The sequence below is a fragment of the Abrus precatorius genome, unplaced genomic scaffold (assembly GCF_003935025.1).
Source record: "Abrus precatorius isolate BTA unplaced genomic scaffold, Abrus_2018 Scaffold2, whole genome shotgun sequence".
Lineage (NCBI taxonomy): Eukaryota > Viridiplantae > Streptophyta > Magnoliopsida > Fabales > Fabaceae > Abrus > Abrus precatorius.
In genome coordinates, this window is record NW_020874362.1 from 24,883,379 (window position 1) to 24,904,061 (window position 20,683).

General features: G+C 29.6%; 3 protein-coding genes across 3 annotated transcripts; all 3 read left to right on the forward strand.

Moving 5' to 3' along the window:
• Window positions 1-759: 759 nt before the first annotated feature.
• On the forward strand, window positions 760-1,982 carry LOC113857768 (probable O-methyltransferase 3). Its single transcript, XM_027489955.1, has 2 exons — window positions 760-1,527; window positions 1,680-1,982. The coding sequence occupies exons 1-2, from the start codon at window positions 760-762 to the stop codon at window positions 1,980-1,982; spliced, it is 1,071 nt and encodes a 356-aa protein (XP_027345756.1).
• A 7,864-nt stretch (window positions 1,983-9,846) lies between these two features.
• Window positions 9,847-11,288, forward strand: LOC113860256 (probable O-methyltransferase 3). Its single transcript, XM_027492977.1, has 2 exons — window positions 9,847-10,652; window positions 10,951-11,288. The coding sequence occupies exons 1-2, from the start codon at window positions 9,882-9,884 to the stop codon at window positions 11,254-11,256; spliced, it is 1,077 nt and encodes a 358-aa protein (XP_027348778.1). The 5' UTR covers window positions 9,847-9,881; the 3' UTR covers window positions 11,257-11,288.
• Window positions 11,289-14,265: 2,977 nt separating this feature from the next.
• On the forward strand, window positions 14,266-15,901 carry LOC113860257 (probable O-methyltransferase 3). The gene is made up of 2 exons (XM_027492978.1): window positions 14,266-15,036; window positions 15,599-15,901. The coding sequence occupies exons 1-2, from the start codon at window positions 14,266-14,268 to the stop codon at window positions 15,899-15,901; spliced, it is 1,074 nt and encodes a 357-aa protein (XP_027348779.1).
• Window positions 15,902-20,683: the final 4,782 nt, after the last annotated feature.

A 20,683-nucleotide genomic window follows, 5' to 3' on the forward strand; every position in this document is an offset into this window, starting at 1 on the left:
CTTCATGGCTAGTTTTAAATGCTCAATTGCATCGTGAGACTGTAACTATGTCGTCTGTTTTTGTGTGGATTATTTCATTTTGTGAGAGCCCATTTGCTTGTCAGCTTTTAAAGTGCTCCATATATTTGCACATTTCAAAAGCAAACGCACGGTGAAACTAATGCAAGCAAGCTCGAATTTTCATCACTAATAAATATTTCCAAAATTCTCAACTACGTCAGGTTGATTGCAATTGTACGTCATATATTATCTGCAACAGAGAAATTTTTATATAAATTTTCTTTTGTTATAGTTATTTAAATTAACAGTTAATTAACGTGTACTAAAGTAATCTTTAAAAATGTATATATATATATATATAATACAATTCACATAACTTCAAAGATTAAGCGTTTGTTAAAGTAGATATATATGGGAGGATGTTTTCATAAAATAATTTTCCAACTATAATACATGTGTATAACATTACAAATAGAATAAGTGAAGAATATTATATAGTTTTTGGCAACTTTAACAAAATTACTGGCATATCAAGTGTCTCTTTATCGGCAATAATTTGAGGTAATTAGTATTATTTTAATACATCAATATAATTGTGCCGGCCTAATAACTTGAAGGGTTGAAGCAAGGGCTCATTATATTTATGGGTGTGGGCTCTAACCTTGCACCTAAAAAAAGTTGTGCTGACCTTATAAATGCACTCATGTAGTGTGTAAGATTTGCTATCACACATCTAGTTGCTAGTTCAGGAAGCAAAATATGGATTTTGACAAAGACCAAGCTTCCAAACTACTTCCAGCTCAAAGCCACATATTCAATCAAATTTTCAGTTTCATAAACTCCATGTCCCTTAAATGTGCAATTGATTTGAGCATACCAGATGTCATACACAAGTATGGCCAACCTATGCCACTCTCACAACTCATTGCATCACTACCAATTCATCCCTCCAAAATTGGCAGCATTTATCGCTTGATGCGAATTTTGATCAATTCGGGTTTCTTCTCTCAACAAAATGTCACTGAAAATGAGCTAGAAGTGAGGTATATGCTAACTGATGCATCTACACTACTACTTAAGGACCATCCCTTGAGTATGACACCTCTTTTGCATGTCATACTTGATCCAATATTGATGAATCCATGGCATCAATTTTCTACTTGGTTCACAAATGAAGATCCTACACCATTTCAGACTGAAAATGGGATGACATTTTGGGATTATGCTATCCGTGAGCCCAGACTCCATCACCTTTTCAATGATGCCATGACTAGTGACACGCTATTGGTTTCTAGTGTGGTGATTGAGAAGTGCAAGGAAGTGTTCAATGGATTAGAATCATTGGTTGATGTTGGGGGAGGAATGGGCACCATGGCTAAGGTCATTGCCAAGTCATTCCCTCAACTAAAGTGCATTGTATTTGATCTCCCACATGTTGTTGCTGGCTTGCAAGGAACTGAGAACATAAAATATGTTGGAGGAGACATGTTTGAAGCTATTCCTCCTGCTGATTCTATTTTGTTGAAGGTAAAATATGGTCACTTAGTTAACATTAAATTTTTTTTTTTCTCAAGTGTTTCATATGTACATCTATATTGTTCAAATTTTATTTGTCATGGTATTCTTTAATTTAATACAAAGTGATGTTTTTACTAAATTGCAAATTGATACGAGTTCAGTGTGTATTGCATAATTGGAACGATGAGGAATGCTTGAAAATACTAAAGAAATGTAAGGAAGCAATCACAAGCAAAGGTAAAGAAGGGAAGGTGATAATCATAGACGTAGTGATCGAGAACGAGAAGGGAGATAGTGAATTTGATCAAACGAAGCTCTTCTATGATATGGAGATGATGGCATTGGTTACTGGAAAAGAGAGGAATGAGAAAGATTGGGCTAAGCTAATTTACTCTGCAGGTTTTAGTAACTATAAGACAACTTCGGTTCTAGGTTTTAAGTCTCTAATTGAGGTTTATATGTAGTATCAACGATTGACAAAGTGACAAGATGGGTCATATTTTGTACTATGTGTATTCTCATTGACCTTTTTGTCCAAGTTTATCAAACTTTTTAATTTTTCTATTCTCTTAAAAAAAAAAATACTAAAAAGCACTTCTGGGGTTAAGTGATTTATCATTTTGTAGCCGTAGTTTTGGAGCAAATAGTGTACATGATCAGTTATGGATGGATCCTACAATGCACCTAACAACTTAATTGCATTCATGCATCCAGGCTTAAAAGCCATTGATTAATTAATTTTAAAAATAAAGAGTTCATAGTAAAGCATTATTTCTTGGTGTACTGAGGAGAAACTGTGCTAATTCCCTTATTTCATTATATATCTTAATTTTTAAAAATAAAAATCCCTATTTTGTTATAAGATTAATAAGATTAGTGGGTTATATGCTGTAAAATAGGAAAGGGATGCATTTTTGGAGCATTAAGATATATTACAAGACTTTTCTTTTCACTAAAAGTGTCATATGACATTTTTTCCCCAATTTTTTAACTCTTTCATAAAAAATGATACATGAAATTTTCTTTGTTTTTATTTTATAAATATACATTAATTTATGGGATTTTATTAATTTATCATTTATTTCATCTTTATGTTTCTTTAACTTTTTTGTTCCTAAACTTTAAGTCATATAATTTATTTTTAATTATTTATTAAAATTAATTTAATTTAACGATTCTTGTGGAATGTACAGAAAATTACTAATGTCAATTAATCATAAAACTAAAACATCAATTTGTTGATGCTATCTTATAGATTAAAAATATTTTAATTCAGTCCATAAAAGAAAAAATATTAAAAAATAGTTATTCAAATGCAATAGCACAAATGGAACAGGCCACAAGTCTTCAACTCACTGACAAAAGTCCACACATGTCCACAAGTGACTAACATTGGATCTTACAACACGACAAAAATAAGTTAGCTGGTTCACTTAAGGTTAATCATGCACGCTTTTTTTTATATAAAAAAAAATATATATTAAAATTTTATTTTAGAATTTCATTATATTATATTATATATATATATATATATATATAATATTTGTGCATTGCATTGCATAGTTTACAAAGTAGTGTTTTTTAACAAACGAGGGAAAGTAAAACCTGTAATATTTAAGAAGATGAAACACAAAATTGACAATATTTTAAAAATTAAATGTAAAATAGAAATTATAGTAATTATTTGCTAAGAAAAATTCATAAGTTATTTTTCTAAACATTTTATAAAATTAAGCACCTTAATTTAACTATTTTTTATTTATTTTTCAAATCATATGTATTTTGCATTAAAAATAATCTTATTTGAGTCAAGTAAAATTATCCTAAGTGATAAAGCTCTTTATTCAAATATTTAATATAATTAAATTTATTAAATTTTAAAATAATTCTTACGAGTTGAATCTCCGTATCCAACAATAATTCAACTAATTTGACATGTATACATATTAATATGCCATCAATATATTAGAAAATTAAAATGTGTTAAATAAAAATTAACATTTAATACTTTTTGAGTTAATACACATAAGTTAAATATATGATATTTAAAACTATTAAAATGTGATAAAATGTTATCATGTAATTGCTTGTTAATCAAATGATGAACACAGTGGATAAGGAGTAAAAATTGTAAGGTGCATTGAAGTGTTAAGATATACATTGCATAAGAGATGAATGCCACACATCCAAGTCGTTTATGTTTTCTTTGTCAACGACAAAGTTCAGTGGTAGGACACAGCACTTTGTCCAAACCAATCACCGTTCACGACCTACTCCCCAGTTTACGGTGGTGGATGAGTGGATCACATTTATTATTACGTTTAATATTAATTAAAATTTATTAAAAATATTCTATTTAGAGAGTCAATTTAATTTACAAGTTATATAATAAAAAAAATTGATTCCAAACGAAAAAAAATTTAAACTCAATAAAAAAGTATAAATATTTTTAAATATAATTATTCTTTTTCCTCAATTTATTTAATTTATAGATTAAATAAGTTGAATTCCAATGTCACTAAAACAGTTTGCAGGTCAATTATTAAATAAATCCATTTCCAACCCGTCTTGAATAGAATATCTAATTTGGATTCTTGTTTTAAACTAGAAGTATATATATATATATATATATATTCTCATACTAATATAAGTTTAAAATTTTTTATATTTAATTTAAATTTTTTATTTAACTTATATCTAACAACTTTATTAGATATAAATTAAATAAAAGACTCGTATTGTTACTACGCCAAAAATAAATTTTTAAAACGCTAATTTATATAATAGTTACTAAAATCGTTCTTTAACATTATATTTAGAGAGAAGTTAGCATTGAACTACTCTTAGATCTATACTTCTAAGAATAGTTCTTTATTGATCTTTCTAAAGTTATATTTTAGGGAGAGATTAACGTTTGAACTGCTCTCAGATATATAATTCTAAGAGTATTTAACCACTCTCTAAAATCTTTAACTTTTATAAATAAAACTCGTTCAACTCATAAATCTTTTCAATCTTTATCATACTAATAAAGTTGATCTCTTTTACTTCTGTAAGTTCTTTTCATCTCTTTTATGTATGTAGGTTTTGTTCTCTTCGTCTTCTATGCTCTTTTCATCTTCTTTGTGCTAATAAATTATTTTTTTATCTTCGTTTTTTATGTTCTTTTTATTTTTTCTACGTTAATAAATTATTCTTTTTTTTACATTTACATGTACCTTTTTCACAGTTTTTTCCATTCATTCATTCTTTTTTTTTCTTTCTATTAACGATGAATCGTTCTACTAATTTGTTCTCTCTGCTTACTTGTGTTTGGTTCATATAAATGTAGACTGTTTGGTTAACACACTGTATAAACTCAAGATTCAATTTTGATTTATGGTAAAAATAAAAAAAATTTGAATGTCAGACCTATAAATTAAAATTTAAATGTAATAATAAATTAATTTTAGTTTGTAATAGATCTAAAAAACTCACAAAGAAATAAATTTTAAATTTCAAATTCACGATTTACACTTATACTTTAGACACAAAACTGCTCTCTTAAATGCAATACATTGGATAATACTATATTCTAAAACAGTTCCAAACGTTCTCTCTTAAATGCAATACATTGGATAATACTATATTCTAAAACAGTTCCAAACGTTCTCTAATTTAAAATAAAACTGCTCTTACAACTCCTTTTTGGCATAATATGAATGTAGGAATTTTTAAACTTGCCTTTTATATATATATATATATATATATATATATATATATATATATATATATATACAGGTGCTGATTCAAATTGTATTTTAGAAGGTTTAATTCCTACAAAATATTTTGAAAAAACCTCTAAAAAACTCAGCACTGCTAGTGGTTCAAAACTGAAAATTAATTATAAGCTTTCTAAAGCTGTAATTGAAAATCAAGAACTTAAGATTGAAACAAACTTCCTTCTTGTTAAAAATTTAAAAAATGAAGTGATTTTGGGAACACCTTTCATAAAAGCTCTTTTCCCTTTGCAAATTTCGAAAGATGGTATATCCACTCGACATTTAGGGAAACAAATAACCTTCTTGCTGCAATTTTAGATTTCTGATTAAGGAATTGGAATGTTGCTGGGTCAGCAAGATTTAATAATTTGGGATTTTTCCCAAAATATTCAGCAACTCCTTCTGGTCCGGCATGTTCCGCATTGAATTGATTCCACCATTTTACAAAGGAATACCTGTGTAACAATGGGAGAGTGTCTTCATTTTCTGTCTTGCCATACCTGTATTGCCATGAGAATACCCATGCCAGGGCAAAATCAGAGAAGTATTTAAGATCTGCTGGAATTCTTGCCATTGTCTATATTCTTGTTGCCGGTTTTACTGGCCAACTCAAAGGTTGGTGGGATAATTATCTCACTGAAGCTGACAGAGATAACATTCTCTCTGCAGTTAAAATTAATGATAAAGGGAAAACCATTGTCAGTGACAATGAGCATCTCCCTGATGCTGTGTATACGTTATTATACACAATATCCCAACATTTCCTAGGTGATCCTTCTCTTTGGAGGGAAAGATCTGGTGAGTTACTTTCAAAACTCAAATGTGATTCCTTAGAACATTTCAAGTGGTATAAAGATACCTTTATGTCTAGGGTCCTTACTAGGGAAGATTGCAACCAAGCCTATTGGAAAGAAAAATATCTTGATGGTCTTCCTAAAGCATTCGGAGATCTTATTAGAAGTAAACTCCGAAGTCGTTCTCCTACTGGAGAAATCAATTATGATAATTATGATTATGGTCAACTTACTGCTATCATTATCCATAGCGGTATTAAAGTTTGCCAGAAAGATAAACTCCAAAAACAACTTGCTAAAGATAAAGCTTTGAGCAAGAAAGAATTAGGGTCATTCTGCGAACAGTTTGGTCTTCCATCCTGCTCTCCCAAAAGGAAGAAACATGCCCCTAAGAAAGAGGCTGTAGAACCTTACAAAAAGCCCTATAAGCGCAGGTACAATAGAAAACCCAGTCCTAAGAAACAAGGGGATAATGTCATCCCCACCAATATTCCCAAAAAACCCAGAACAGGCGTAACCTGTTACAATTGTGGTAAACCTGGCCATATTAGTAAGTATTGCAGGCTAAAGAAAAAGATTAGTAGCCTCAATCTAGAGCCTTCTTTAGAGGACCAAATCAATAATCTCCTGACTAATACCTCTGATGAAGAGGAAGATTCTAATAAAGAATCTGAAGAAGAGGTCAACCAAATTCAAAATGATGACCAAGCTTCTTCTTCTGACAGTGATGAAACTCCAGAAATCAATGTTTTGACAAAAGAACAAGATCTTCTTTTTGAAGCTATAAGCTCTATTTCGGATTTTCAAGAAAGAAAAGAATTTTTAAACAAATTCAAAGAGGTTTTAGAAAATAAACCTAAACCTAAAGAATATTTTACTTCAAATAAATTCGATATCACAGATATTTTCAAAAGGTTAGAAAAGAATTCTAATATTAAACCAACCACTATTCAAGATCTCCAGATTGAGATAAATAATCTCAAGAAAGAAATTAGAGAAATCAAAGATCAACAACAAATTCACCAAGTTATTCTTTCTCAGTTAGATGATGATTCTGGGTAACTGCCTTTCTAGGCATCCTACTTATCCTGTAAATATTCACGGGTAAGGTAATCAGGAAGGGAGTTTGAAGTGCCTTTGAGATATTCTATGTCAAAATCAAAAACACTTAAAATTGCTTGCCACCTCGCAAAAATTTGTTTTGAGGCAAGATTTTTAACATCCTTTTGTAAAATTTCTTTGGCAGACTTGCAGTCTACCCTTATTAAAAATTTTTGGTTTAGTAAATCAGATTGGAATTTTGAAACGCATAAAACAATTGCCAAAACTTCCTTTTTAACAGTAGAATAATTCTGTTGTGCAGAATTCTAATGTTTTGAAGTGTATGCAATGATATGCTCATGAGACTTGATTTTTTGTTTAAGAATACCTCCATAACCTATGTCTGAGGCATCAGTTTCAACGATTTTGAAGGCTTGGGGGATGGGAAGATATAGGCAATTTATCTTCCTGACTTTGTTTTTGATTTCTTTAACGACATTAGTATGGACATCAGTCCAAGGGGGAGGATTTTTCCTAAGCCTATCATGTAAAGGCTTGATGATGTTATTTAGGTGGGGGATGAAATCCCCAACGTAATTGAGACATCCCAAAAATCTCTGTAATTGGGTTTTATCAAGGATCCTGTCAGGAAATTTATCAGCAAATTCAATGGACCTACTGATAGGGATAATGGTACCTTGGTGGATATTATGTCCAAGGAATCTGATATTGGTTTGAAAGAGACTAATTTTTGATTTTGAAACGGCAAGACCGTTTTGTTTAATAACATTGATAAAAACATTTATATGTTTAAAATGTTGATCAATGGATTGAGAAAAAATTAAAACATCGTCAATGTAGACAATGACAAATTTTGAATAAGGATTGAAAATGTCATTCATGATTTTTTGAAATTCAGAAGGAGCATTTTTTAGACCAAAGGGCATAACATTCCATTCGTAATGCCCAAAGGGAACAGTAAAGACAGTCTTGTACCTATCATTTTCGCAAATTTGGATTTGCCAAAATCCCGATTTCATATCGAATTTTGAAAAGATCTTAGCAGAATTGAGTCTGTTAAGAAGATCTTTTTTATTGGGGATAGGATGCCTAATCCATTGAAGGGCTTGATTGAGGGGTTTGTAATTGATAACAAGTCTGGGAGTACCTCTTTCAATCTCAGCAGGTTTATTAACATAAAAAGCAGAGCAAGACCAAGGACTCTTGCTTTTCCTGATAAGATTTTTGTCTAAGAGATCTGTAATCTCTTTCTGACAGTAATGGAGGAGTTCTTCATTCATCTGAATTGGTCTGGCTTTAGTGGGAATTTGGGTATCTTTGAATCCAGATTCATAAGGGAGACTGACAATATGTTTTTAAAACCGGCAACAAGAATATAGACAATGGTGTCTTCAGGCATATTTTGGTTAGTAAAATAGCCCATAGCGACAACCGACATATTTTGAAGTTTGGCAATGATATTATATTCAGATAATCCATCGATATTCCAAATATAAATATCATTAGAATTAAAACTTTGAATAAAATCTTGTTTTTCTTCTAAAATAAGATCAGGAGCAGTAGCTCTATTATAATAAAGCTTGGAAGAATTTTTCCAATTATTGATAGGATTAATGGCTAAAACAGAGTCTGTTTCAGAACAATGTTCTGAATCAGCCTTAGAGATGGCATTGATAGTTTTGGCAAGAGACCTAGTCCTGGGTTTAGCACTAGATTCTTCAGAAGGTTGAGGAGTGTCGGGAATGGTAGTGAGGAGACTAGTAATTTTACTAAGCAACTCGTTTTGGTTTTCCTCATTTATTTTGGTTTTCTTTTTTTGCCTAAGTTCTAAGATATATATATATATATATATATATATATATATATATGGATAAGATCTTCTTACAACAGTGTAAATTTTTAATTTAAATCTTTCATCTAAGTTAAATCTAACAGATTATAATTTATTACTTTACTAGTTATTAAATTTAAATTAAATAAAAACTTTAGGTAAGACTGATATAAAAAATTCTTTTCTACTATGTATATATAAAAGTGTCAGGTAAGAACACGTGTATGCCACAGCTACGTTAAAAAGATAAGAATAAGGAAACCACACGTATATTACTCTTGTTGAAAAAAGTGCAAGTACTGTACATTTGACACCGTTCTTGGCAATAATAATTATCGATTTCAAGCTTGCGCAATATTTTTACGTCATCATTTTAAAACAAAAAAGGAAGTTAATATTTTAAAAGAAGGTTAAAGTAGTTAATGAATTATAAACATAATAAAATAAAATTTTAATGATAATTTTATACTAATAAACGATATATTATTTGTTAGTACAATTTTTATTATGTGCATTCAAAAATAAAACTGTAATAAATATTTGAATTTTGTTAAACTTATTTTTTAGAGTCAAAGACAGACAATTAATAATAGTAAAATTTTATTAAAAAAATATTTATTATATTTTTATAATTTTAATATAATAATTATGTGTTGTTTTTATAAAAAAAAATTATTTGTAAATATTTAAACTTAATCTTAAAAATTGAGGTTAATAAAATTCTAAATATTTTTATTATATTTCCTTGTTAAAACTCATTATTAAGTTGGCATTTATTTTTGTGCAAATTGAAGTGTGCATGTTTTCAAAATCTTCGCAGCACGCCGGTTTGTCTTATAAATAGTATTTAGTAACGTCGGGTTCATACAATTGAAACCACGAATCTCTTGCAATAGAATTTCAAGCAGCAAAATTATGGAAACCCAAATTGAAGAGTATTCTGCCAAACTTCTTCAAGCTCAAACCCACATATGGAATCACAGTTTGAGCTTCATAAATTCCATGTCCCTTAAATGTGCAATCGATTTGGGCATACTAGATACCATACATAAGTATGCCCAACCCATGCCACTCTCACAACTTGTTAATTCATTACAAATTCACCCATCCAAAACAAATTGCATCTACCGCTTGATGCGAATTTTGACCCATTATGGCTTCTTGTCTCAAAAAAATATTATTGAGAATGAGTCAGAAGTGGGTTACTTGATTACAGATTCATCTGCTTTATTGCTTAAGGAAAATCCCTTGAGTGTGACACCCTTTTTGCAAGCCATGCTTGATCCAATTATGACAAAGCCATGGTATCAATTACCAACATGGTTCAAAAATGATGATGTTACATCATTTAACACTACACATGGAATGACATTTTGGGGTTATGCTAATAATGACCCAAAACTTAACAATCTTTTCAATGATGGGATGGCAAGTGACGCTCGATTGATTGCTAGTGTGGTGATTGAAAAATGCAAAGGCGTGTTCAACAACTTGGCCTCACTGGTAGATGTTGGTGGAGGCACAGGGACTATGGCACAGACATTTGCTAAATCATTCCCACAACTAGAGTGCACTGTATTTGATCTCCCTCATGTTGTTGCTGGCTTGCAAGGGAGTCAGAACTTAAATTATGTTGGAGGGGACATGTTTAAGTCAATTCCTCCTGCTGAGGGCATCTTATTAAAGGTAAACTGTTACCATATATTACTAATTCATCTTTAGGTTATATAGATTTGAATCATTATTCATGAACACAAGATAACTTTTGCATGTACTTAATTTTCTTTAATATTTTCAATCAATACGGAGAAGTATAATGATGCGCGCGCACGTGTGTGCATATATATATATATATATATATATATATATATATATATATATTAAGTATGAAGATCAATTATAAATCATCTTTGAAATTCAAATGATGTTTCTATCATTCCAATAATTTTTAAAATTTCAAATGCTTGTAGTTTTTATTTAACAGTGGATATTGCATGACTGGAATGATGAGGAGTGTGTGAAAATACTGAAAAATTGCAAAGAGGCAATCACAAGCGAAGGCGAAAATCGAAAGGTGATTATCATAGACATCGTGATGGGGAATGAGAAGGGAGATAGCAATGAATCAATCGAAACACAGCTATTATTTGATATGCTTATGATGGCATTGCTCACCGGAAAGGAGAGAAATGAAAAAGAATGGGCTAAACTGATTTATTCTGCTGGTTTCAGTGATTACAAGATAACTCCAGTGCTGGGTGTAAGATCTCTTATTGAGGTCTTTCCATAACAAGGCTTCATTCCATAAAATTAGCTAAAAGCTTTGTAGCTTGTAATTTATAATTAATAAGTCAGCTAGAAAGTTATACTTCAATTATAGCAAAAAATATGGCTTTATCCGATAAAATTAGCTAACAACTTTGTATTTTGTGATCTATAATTTACGTACTTGCAAAGTAATTTTACGCGTAACATTCGCAATATAATTAAATTTTACTAGTCACTTCTAGAGTATTACTGAGTATAATTATTCTCTAAAGTTACTTTACAGAGCAATTATATATCAATTAATTTTACAAAATAAAAATTTAAAATGTATATCACCTGTTTCTAATTTACATAATGAATGGTGGTGACTATGAATTTCATTTCCGACATGTTGATTTGGAATTAACAGTGGTTTTGGGTATAGTAATATGGGGACGAGAATGCTGAGTTTGTGAGATGCATTTCTAACTCATTCTCATTGATCCTTTGTTGAGAAAAGAAGCCAGAATGGGTCAACATTCGCATCGAACAGTAGATACAATCGGTTTTGGATGGATGAATTGATAGTAAGGCAATAGGTTGTGAGAGTAGCATGGGTTGAGCATACTAGCTTGTGTATGATATCTGGTATGTCCAAGTCAATTGAACATTAACATTTTAGGACATGGAATTTATATACATGGGCTTGGGCTTTAAGAAGTTTGGTGCCATTCTCTTCATTTTGGAATTCCATAATCTTACTTATTGAACAACTTTAAGTGGATATGTATTATGCTCATGAGTGATAATCTAAATTCTGTTTAAAAATGGGCTAATTCAAATTCATTTCTTTTAAAAAATAGTTAAATTTTTTAGTTTAACCTGTTTAAGAGTGGACAGGTAATGGACTAATCCGCCAAATTTTTTTTTAAAAAAAGTTGATGTACCATTTGATTAATAGGCCAATCCATAAAAATAAAAAAATATTTAAAAAAATAATTTTATATTAAAAAAATAATATTTAATAAGTAAATAATTATTTTAATTTTTAAAAATAAAAAATGGGTCTAATGAGTTAACTCGCTCTAATTTGCTATTAGCTTGTATTTTGATGGAATAGTTTAGACAAACTAATAGTTCCAAAACATTCAGGATTCAGCTTTAGTGGATTAGGGTTTAAGAATAAAATATTTTTACATAAAACTATTGAAAATTGAGTACGTTCTTATCTGTCAAGTGGTGTATATAATATGTTTCATGTTTTTTTACTTGTGCAATTAATTAATTTGATAATGCGGTACACATGGTGAAGTTAATTTACTCACAATTAGTAATTAATTCAATCCTACGTGGATCCAATTGACTGAATGCATAATATAAGCGGTAATTCAATCATGGTTCCAGCATGCGATACATATTTTCATTGTTAGAAAGTAACGTAAAATATAATAGTTTACTGGAAGATTTATTCAATAGATTAGCAATTGGGTCCATGAAAGTTATATTACTTGTACCAATTTTAATTTATATAAATTAGTTCGTGAAAGAATTAACTTGTTGTAGACTTATTGCCAAATTGAAAATTTTGGAAACCAATTCAAATAAGTACAATAATTAGAAAATCAAAACCAACTCAAGTAACGTCTTTTATCAACCAGATTGTGATTGAGAAATATTTAAAATATCTATTAAATATACATGGTACTTTTAATTTAAACGACAATTTAATTTTTTCTGACACTTTTTTTATAATTGTTTTTCATATGTAATTTTTTTTTTCTAAACCCATATATAAATCCTTTTGTTAACAGGTGATAAATTCAACGTTAAATTAGAAACTTGTCTTTCGAATTATATTAATATTAAATATTTAATATGCAACAATTAAAATATTAAGAAATAAAAAAGGTTTTCGATCACCCTTAAAATTTTAAAGATTTTTGAAAATTACTTCTATAAAAGTTTAAGTCTGGAAACTAATTTCTTTTACAATAAATTCAAGTTTTTTGATCAATATTATATAAATATTTTATTATAACAAATCAGTAAAAGATTGAAAAAGAAATACTATAAATTTATCTCAAACAACATGCAAAATCCAAAAGTATGGATGATAATTTAACATCAAATATATCACAAAATAAAAATATAATTCAGAGAAAAATACTTATGAAAGTTACTTATAAAAAAATAAAAAATAAAAAAAGGTTACTAAATTTAAAATATCACATCATTAATATTTATAAATATATTACAGTAGTAATTATTAAAAATTTCCATTACAAAGATTAAATAAAAAAAATTAAAAATATATAAAGACTAACAAATTAGTTTAACTTATCTAAAATTAGAAAAATGTTGATAGTTTGAGAGGTAAAGTGAAGATGATAACTGGATAACTCTATCCACACAGTGTTAGTGATAAAGATGGTCCAATAATTGAATTGCAACGTTTGAGTGTTTTATCCTAATAAAATCAATTTGTATTAGTTTTTTTTTTTTTGTCATTTTGTTCTAGTCAGTAGCTACTTATTTAAAAATTTATAATGATAGAGATGTGTTATGATTTAAGTATGAAAGGAGCCTAATAAGAAAAAAAGTAGTTCATTTGTTAAAAGAACTTCAAAATTTAAATACCATATTGAGCATTTTAACGTCTAATTTACTTTATCTTGTTTTCAAACAAAAAAATGTTATGAAAGGGACAAAAGAAAAGAAAAATGCTTGATTCGGTGGCTGCACATTTTCGAGGGCATACGATGCTCATGTACAAACAAGGATTGAATTGATTACTAATTACGAGAACATTGTTAACTTCAACACGTGCACCGCATAATCAAATTAATTGCACAAGTAAAAAAACATGAAACATATTTATATACACCACTTTACAGATAAGAACGTACTTTACAAATGTTCAATAATTTGATGTAAATAATATTTTATTCTTAGACTCTTCAAGATGACCACCTTGCCTTATAAATAGTAAGTAATGTGAGGTTTCATACAAGTGCAATACATATCCACCTATAGTTGTTCAATTAGTAAAATTATGGAATTCCAAAGTGAAGAGAATGCCACCAAGCTTCTTAAAGCCCAAGCCCATGTATGGAACCACATTTTCAGCTACATCAATTCCATGTCCCTAAAATGTGCAATTGACTTAGACATACCAGATATCATACACAAGTATGGCCAACCCATGCCACTCTCACAACTTATTGCCTCACTATCAATTCATCCATCCAAAACCGATTGTATCTACCGTTTGATGCGAATGTTGATCCATTCTGGCTTCTTTTCTCAACAAAAGATCAACGAGAATGAGCTAGAAATGGGTTATGTACTAACTGATTCATCTGCTTTATTGCTTAAGGACAGTCCCTTAAGTATGGCACCTTTTCTGCAAGCCATGGTTGATCCAATTTTGACAAAGCCATGGTATCAATTGCCTACATGGTTCAAAAGTGATGATCCTACACCGTTTCACACAGCCCATGGAATGAAAATATGGGATTATTGTGGCATTGAGCCAAAACTTAATGAACTTTTCAATGATGCAATGGCAAGTGACACTCATTTGATTGCCAGTGTGGTGGTTGAGAAGTGCAAGGAGGTGTTCAAAGGCTTGGAGTCATTGGTAGATGTTGGTGGAGGTACAGGGACTATGGCAAAGGCAATTGCCAAATCATTCCCACAGCTTGAGTGCACAGTATTTGATCTCCCACACGTTGTTGCTGGTTTGCAAGGAAAAGACAACTTGAAATATGTTGGTGGGGACATGTTTGAGTCAGTTCCTCCTGCTGATGCCATTTTGTTGAAGGTAAACTACTGTCCCAGTATCAATAACGAAAGTTTAAATATGTTTTTAATATATTAAAAAATAGTTAACTTTAATTTAAATTTTTATAAAATATATTTTTTCATTTCATCCCTAAGTTTATGATAGGATTTGTCAAGGATCATATGAAGATAACAAAAATATTTCTTTGCGCAAACCTTTAGCACATATAAATTTTCTTTGCAACTAATTCATATAATCAGAGGCCATGTGAATGGATAATTTGAGTGGTAGATCATGAGAGCATTCTCGTAAAATAGATCTATATCAGTTAAAATTTCTTGGAATTTTTTTATTTATATTAATTTAGAACATAATATGGTGTGGTAATTTTACCAAGATAACTATGCAAACGTATCGAACGTTTTTTAGTCAGTCTTTATTTACCTGCATAAAATATTTATCTCAACTGTATCTCTTATAATTGTTAAGTAATTGAAGTTAAAAAAGCCTCCTCCTATTATAATGTCGACCAACACAAAAGATAAAAAAGAAAGAAAATAAGTTAAACCACTGATTAATTGTTACTTTGAATGGAATACAGTGGATCCTGCATGACTGGAATGATGAGCAGTGTCTGAAAATACTTAAGAATTGCAAGGAAGCAATTAAGAACAAAGGCAAAGAACAAAAGGTGATCATCATAGACATGGTGATGGAGGACGGAAAACGAGATGATGAATCAATTGAAACACAGCTCTTTGTTGATGGTGTTGTGATGGTGTTGTACCCTGGAAAAGAGAGAAATGAGAAAGAATGGGCCAAACTGATTTTCTCAGCTGGTTTCAGTGACTACAAAATAACTCCAGTGTTGGGTTTAAGGTCTCTCATTGAGATTTATCCTTAACAACAATTCTTAAATCTATGTATCATCACCACTTGAAAAGCACTAGTATGAGAAGGGCCAGTGCTCTATCATCAATAAAGGCTCTATTTATTGGTCTGTATTTTATCATGTCGTTGAGTGAAATGTTTAACATATTTAGTTGCAATAATGATGTCTCCCACCGCACTTACGGGGAAACATTGTATTTGATCAAATTAATGAAAACACATGTAATTTCTATCTTTTAAAAAACTAGTTTTGAATCTTGCAATTGTTACACATAAATTGATAGATTCCTTGACCAAGATTCCGAAAAGGTATCCATGGGATTGAAAGCTGAGAAATTCTCATTTGTAGCATGTGCGCAAATTAACAAACAGTACAGGACGAGACGAATTCATAAACTATTAATAGTTTATATTGTTAAGCACAAATAACAAATAACATCATCTTTCTTTCTTTTAAATAACAAAATTATCTATTCATGAGTAGTACTCTACCATCACTTACACAAAAGAAAGAACAATTACAATTCTCAAAGAGTGTTACAAAACTTTTCAATACATAAGCAGTACATAACACAACATGCTTACTATATATATCACAAAAATAAGGAAATACATACTATAATCGTGACTAATCTTTATTACCAAAGTTAAATCATTCACTCCATATAAGATTTTTTTTTTCTATTTGTATTACTCTTTCATTGTATTGTCTCTATTTTTATTTTTTATTTTTGACTCAACGCTCTACCGATTAACAATAAAGCGTCATACTAAAATAGTAAAGAAAAACTAAAAATTACAAATGGAGTTGCCTTAGCCATGAATTGAAATAAAAACAATGATTTTGAAGAACATTCGGAAAGTGGGGAAAATATAATAGAAAAGAAAAATTGAGTTGACGGAGAAGGAGAAAAAAGAAAAAGAAAAAGGAAATTGACAGTTGGAGGACAGCTGGGTGAGAGAAAAGAGAAGAAAGAGGGAAAAACACCCTCATAAAAGAGAAGAAAAAATCCATGTAACTCCCATGGAGGGACAGAGCTTGCTGGGAGGGGGGACAAAACTCTTCTAAGGTTTTCCAAGAAGAAAAAAAGAGATTACGTGATCTTAGAATGTCATGCTTTTGTCCAATTTTTGGCCCAATTCTGGCAAGTAAACATAAGCCCAAATAGGTTGTATAGAATGCCAAGTTATTGGGATCCCAGTTTTGTTTCCTTCCTGGACCAACCATACATGGGTTACTCAACATTTTTAATTTTTGAGCTTTCGGCCCAAATAAAAATAATAATGATGCCAGTCTTCAACAGTTTAAGAGTAATTATTTTGTACATTGAAGGACCGCGTACTACCCATAATAGCACGGTATAATTTCTTTGTAATATCTGTTGTTTGGTGATGTGTAGCACAAGCAATTTGTGTTGTATGTTATTTTTTGGTTACAGTGTTGTATGCTATTTGAAGCTCCAGCTATTGTTCGATCTTAAGGTGCTGGGAAACTTAAAAGTATTTCTTAAGATTATAAATAGTGACACTTCTCAAGTAATCTCTTTATCACAGAAAATAATAGATTATATTAGTTTTTTTGGTGCCAAGCTTTCATTTCTTCCTATGGATCCAAATCGTAGATTAACTGCTACTAACAATGACTTGTTTTCTGATGTTTCATCATACAAGAAACTCATTACTCGTCTCATATACTTTACTATTTCACGTCCAAACATTGCTTTCTCAGTCCATAAACTTAGTCAGTGTATGTCTTCTCTTAAAGCACCACATCTTAATGCTTTACATTATTTCCTTTGATATCTTAAGTAATCTCCAACTCAAGGATTATATAATCTCCAGATTGGGGCAACTGTTTAGAATCTCAAAGATCAACAGCGAACTTTTGTGGTTTTGCGACAATCAGTCTACCTTACACCTTACATCAAATCCTTTCATTATAAGAGATCAAAACACATCAATACTGACAATCATTTCATAAGAAAACTTTTGAAAAATTAAACTGATCCATGTATCAACTGTGATGTCCAGCACATTTCGGTGATTTGGTGCTGTTTTTTTTTTACTTCCTAAACAAATAAATAATATTTTAATAAGTGAATAGTAACTTCATTTGGCTATAAATAGCCGTGAGGAATGAAATCAGAGGATGCATCGCAAGAGTGTTTATCAAGCATTGATAGAATTCTAGTGAGAGAAAAATAGAGTGTTGAGTAAATCCTAAGAGTGTGAGAAAAATACACTGGGGTGGGTATCATCTCTATTTCTTCTTGGTATTACAAAATTTGTAATATTTGAATAGGAAGTGGGTCTCACTGGGTACACTATATTTTACATCTCTTGTGTGATAGAGTGTTGAAAGGATATTGTAAATATCCCGAGATATAGTGGAATATTTTTCGGAGTTTGTCCCGTGATTTTTCTTCCACATTGGAGGTTTTTCACGTTAAATATTGGTGTTCTTTATCTGCTTATTTTATTCAGTTAGAATAAATTCTTAGTATGCTCTGTGATTGCAGTTTAGTCTGATCTTCCACATCAGAAAAGAATTATTTCTGTTATCCTTCCGTGGCTGATTGTTGGATTGCTGGAGAAGTGTGTATTTGTATTAGTGTTGTAACTGGAAAGGTTCTGGCTAAGAAAAGACTTGGTATTGAAGTGATCCGTTGTGATCCACCTCTCTTTCTTAGAAAGTATTCCAGTGCACATTTTACAAGTTACACCGCTGCGCTGCTAGATCTATTTATTAGGTCTGAATTATTGCTCGCCAGTTTACGTCAGAATTTTAATTTACACATCCAAGTTTTCCGCATTTGAGCCCAACATCAACTCAACATCAAGTTCATATATCCTTCCAAGTCTCTGCCCTACGCAGAATTCAAGCATTTACTCTCCATGTTGAGCATCATAAATATGTGCTATCCAACTTGAGAAGAGAATATTAACGAATAGTTATGATTAGCTTATTTTATTATTTTATACGCTTTAATTAGTTAGCTTATTATTTCAGTTACCCGTTGCTTCTATTATATATGGATTAATTCTCTTTGTGATAAAATCAGCAATTTGAATTCAATTTCATATAAAAAATTCTTAAACTTTGTCTTCATAATGTGAGTATTAAAATCTTTGTATTATATAAAATGTGAGTATTAAGGGAATTTTTTTTAATATATTGGCGTTCATAGAAATAAAAAAAAGGGGTAGGTCATAAAAAAAATGAAAGAAAAAGTGATCTTACTAATTGGAATCTGAACTTTTAAATTTTGGGTGGATCAGCTCCTACCACGTGGCTTGGTGTTGATGGAGTGGTGATGAAGATGGGATGTACGTATTATTTTGGGATGTACTTACAAAGAGTCAAATCGCTCCAATGTTCAAGCGATCAAATAGTAGTGCATATGAGTAAGCTTGGATCATTATACATGGGGGGAGTCCCCTTATATAGTGTTTATGCTGATAAAATATGGAAAGCAATATCCTATAAGATCCCGTAGCAAAAGAGGAAAGCAGGAGAATCTTACATTTAAGGGTAAAGAATTGTGATCCAAATTCTCCATGAATATTGGAGAACATGGGTAATACGAAAATATAATTTTATTTAAACAGTATATATGATTATGATTTTTTTTCACAATTTATTTGAATTATTTATACTTCCAATAATTTGCTAGGGATAATTAATTTTAAACATTGATAATTAAATAAATATAAAAATTTTAATTTTTAAATATTTTATTTCATTAAAATAATTAAAATTCAATTTAATATTTTAGATTTAGTAAAAACAAAATTAAAGATAGTAAAATTTATAAATATTTTATTTTAATAAAAAATTATATAAATTACTCAAAAACTGATGTGATATTTTTTTAAAAATATTTTTCATAGATACATATACTTTTTATCATTTTTTTTAAAGTCTTGCTAACAGATTTAGATAAAATAATATATATATATATATATATATAATTTATTTATTAATAAAGCTGATAAAAATATAAATACATGTTTATGTGGTGATATTTATTTTAATTAAAGGTAAACAGACAAAAAAATTCTTAAATTTTTTTTAAAATAATTTATCTAACCAAATAAATGTGTAATTATCAATTCTAAATTTTTAAGTAAAATATAATTATAAATCATTTTTTTAAAAAATGAGTTTCTTTCACATTTTTTAAAGTATATATATTTCATGAGAGAAAAAAAAGTAGTATAAAAAATAATAAATTTAATGAGTAATTTGATAGAACTAAAAGAAAATGGTAAATTTTGTAAGTAATAAAAAAGAGTAAAAAAATAATATGATTAAGAAGTATGTTAACTATTGTAAAGCGATGAAATCAAAACTTACAAAAAATTACAAAAATATACATAAGATAAAGTCTGTTATACATAGCATCTAGACTAGATATTATTATTAGTTTAATCAAAACTTATGCACATCAAAGCAAAAAAATAAAATAAAATTATGCATATTGATGTATATGATATATATATATATATATATATATATATATATATATATATATATAATTAATAGAGTCTAACTATACCAAAATAATTGCACATGAAAAATAATTTATTAAAAGAGATAAAATTTACTTTAATACTTTCTATCTTGAAAGATATTATTTTTCGATTTGAAGATATGCTAAATGAGGAATTAAATAGAGAAAACAGGTCCAAATATAATATTATAGCAAATTTTGGTAAGATTTGCCCTTGAGAAATGTATATTTGGAAAGAAGTCAGATTTCATTTTTGAATCGTATAGAAGTGAAAAGCAAGT

Bases quoted from the DNA above. Each gene is read 5' to 3' on its own strand.
- LOC113857768 (XM_027489955.1), top strand. From the start codon at position 760: ATGGATTTTGACAAAGACCAAGCTTCCAAACTACTTCCAGCTCAAAGC. The intron at 1,528-1,679 runs GTAAAATATGGT...ATACGAGTTCAG, and splicing joins CTGATTCTATTTTGTTGAAG to TGTGTATTGCATAATTGGAA.
- LOC113860256 (XM_027492977.1), top strand. From the start codon at position 9,882: ATGGAAACCCAAATTGAAGAGTATTCTGCCAAACTTCTTCAAGCTCAA. The intron at 10,653-10,950 runs GTAAACTGTTAC...TTTATTTAACAG, and splicing joins CTGAGGGCATCTTATTAAAG to TGGATATTGCATGACTGGAA.
- LOC113860257 (XM_027492978.1), top strand. From the start codon at position 14,266: ATGGAATTCCAAAGTGAAGAGAATGCCACCAAGCTTCTTAAAGCCCAA. The intron at 15,037-15,598 runs GTAAACTACTGT...AATGGAATACAG, and splicing joins CTGATGCCATTTTGTTGAAG to TGGATCCTGCATGACTGGAA.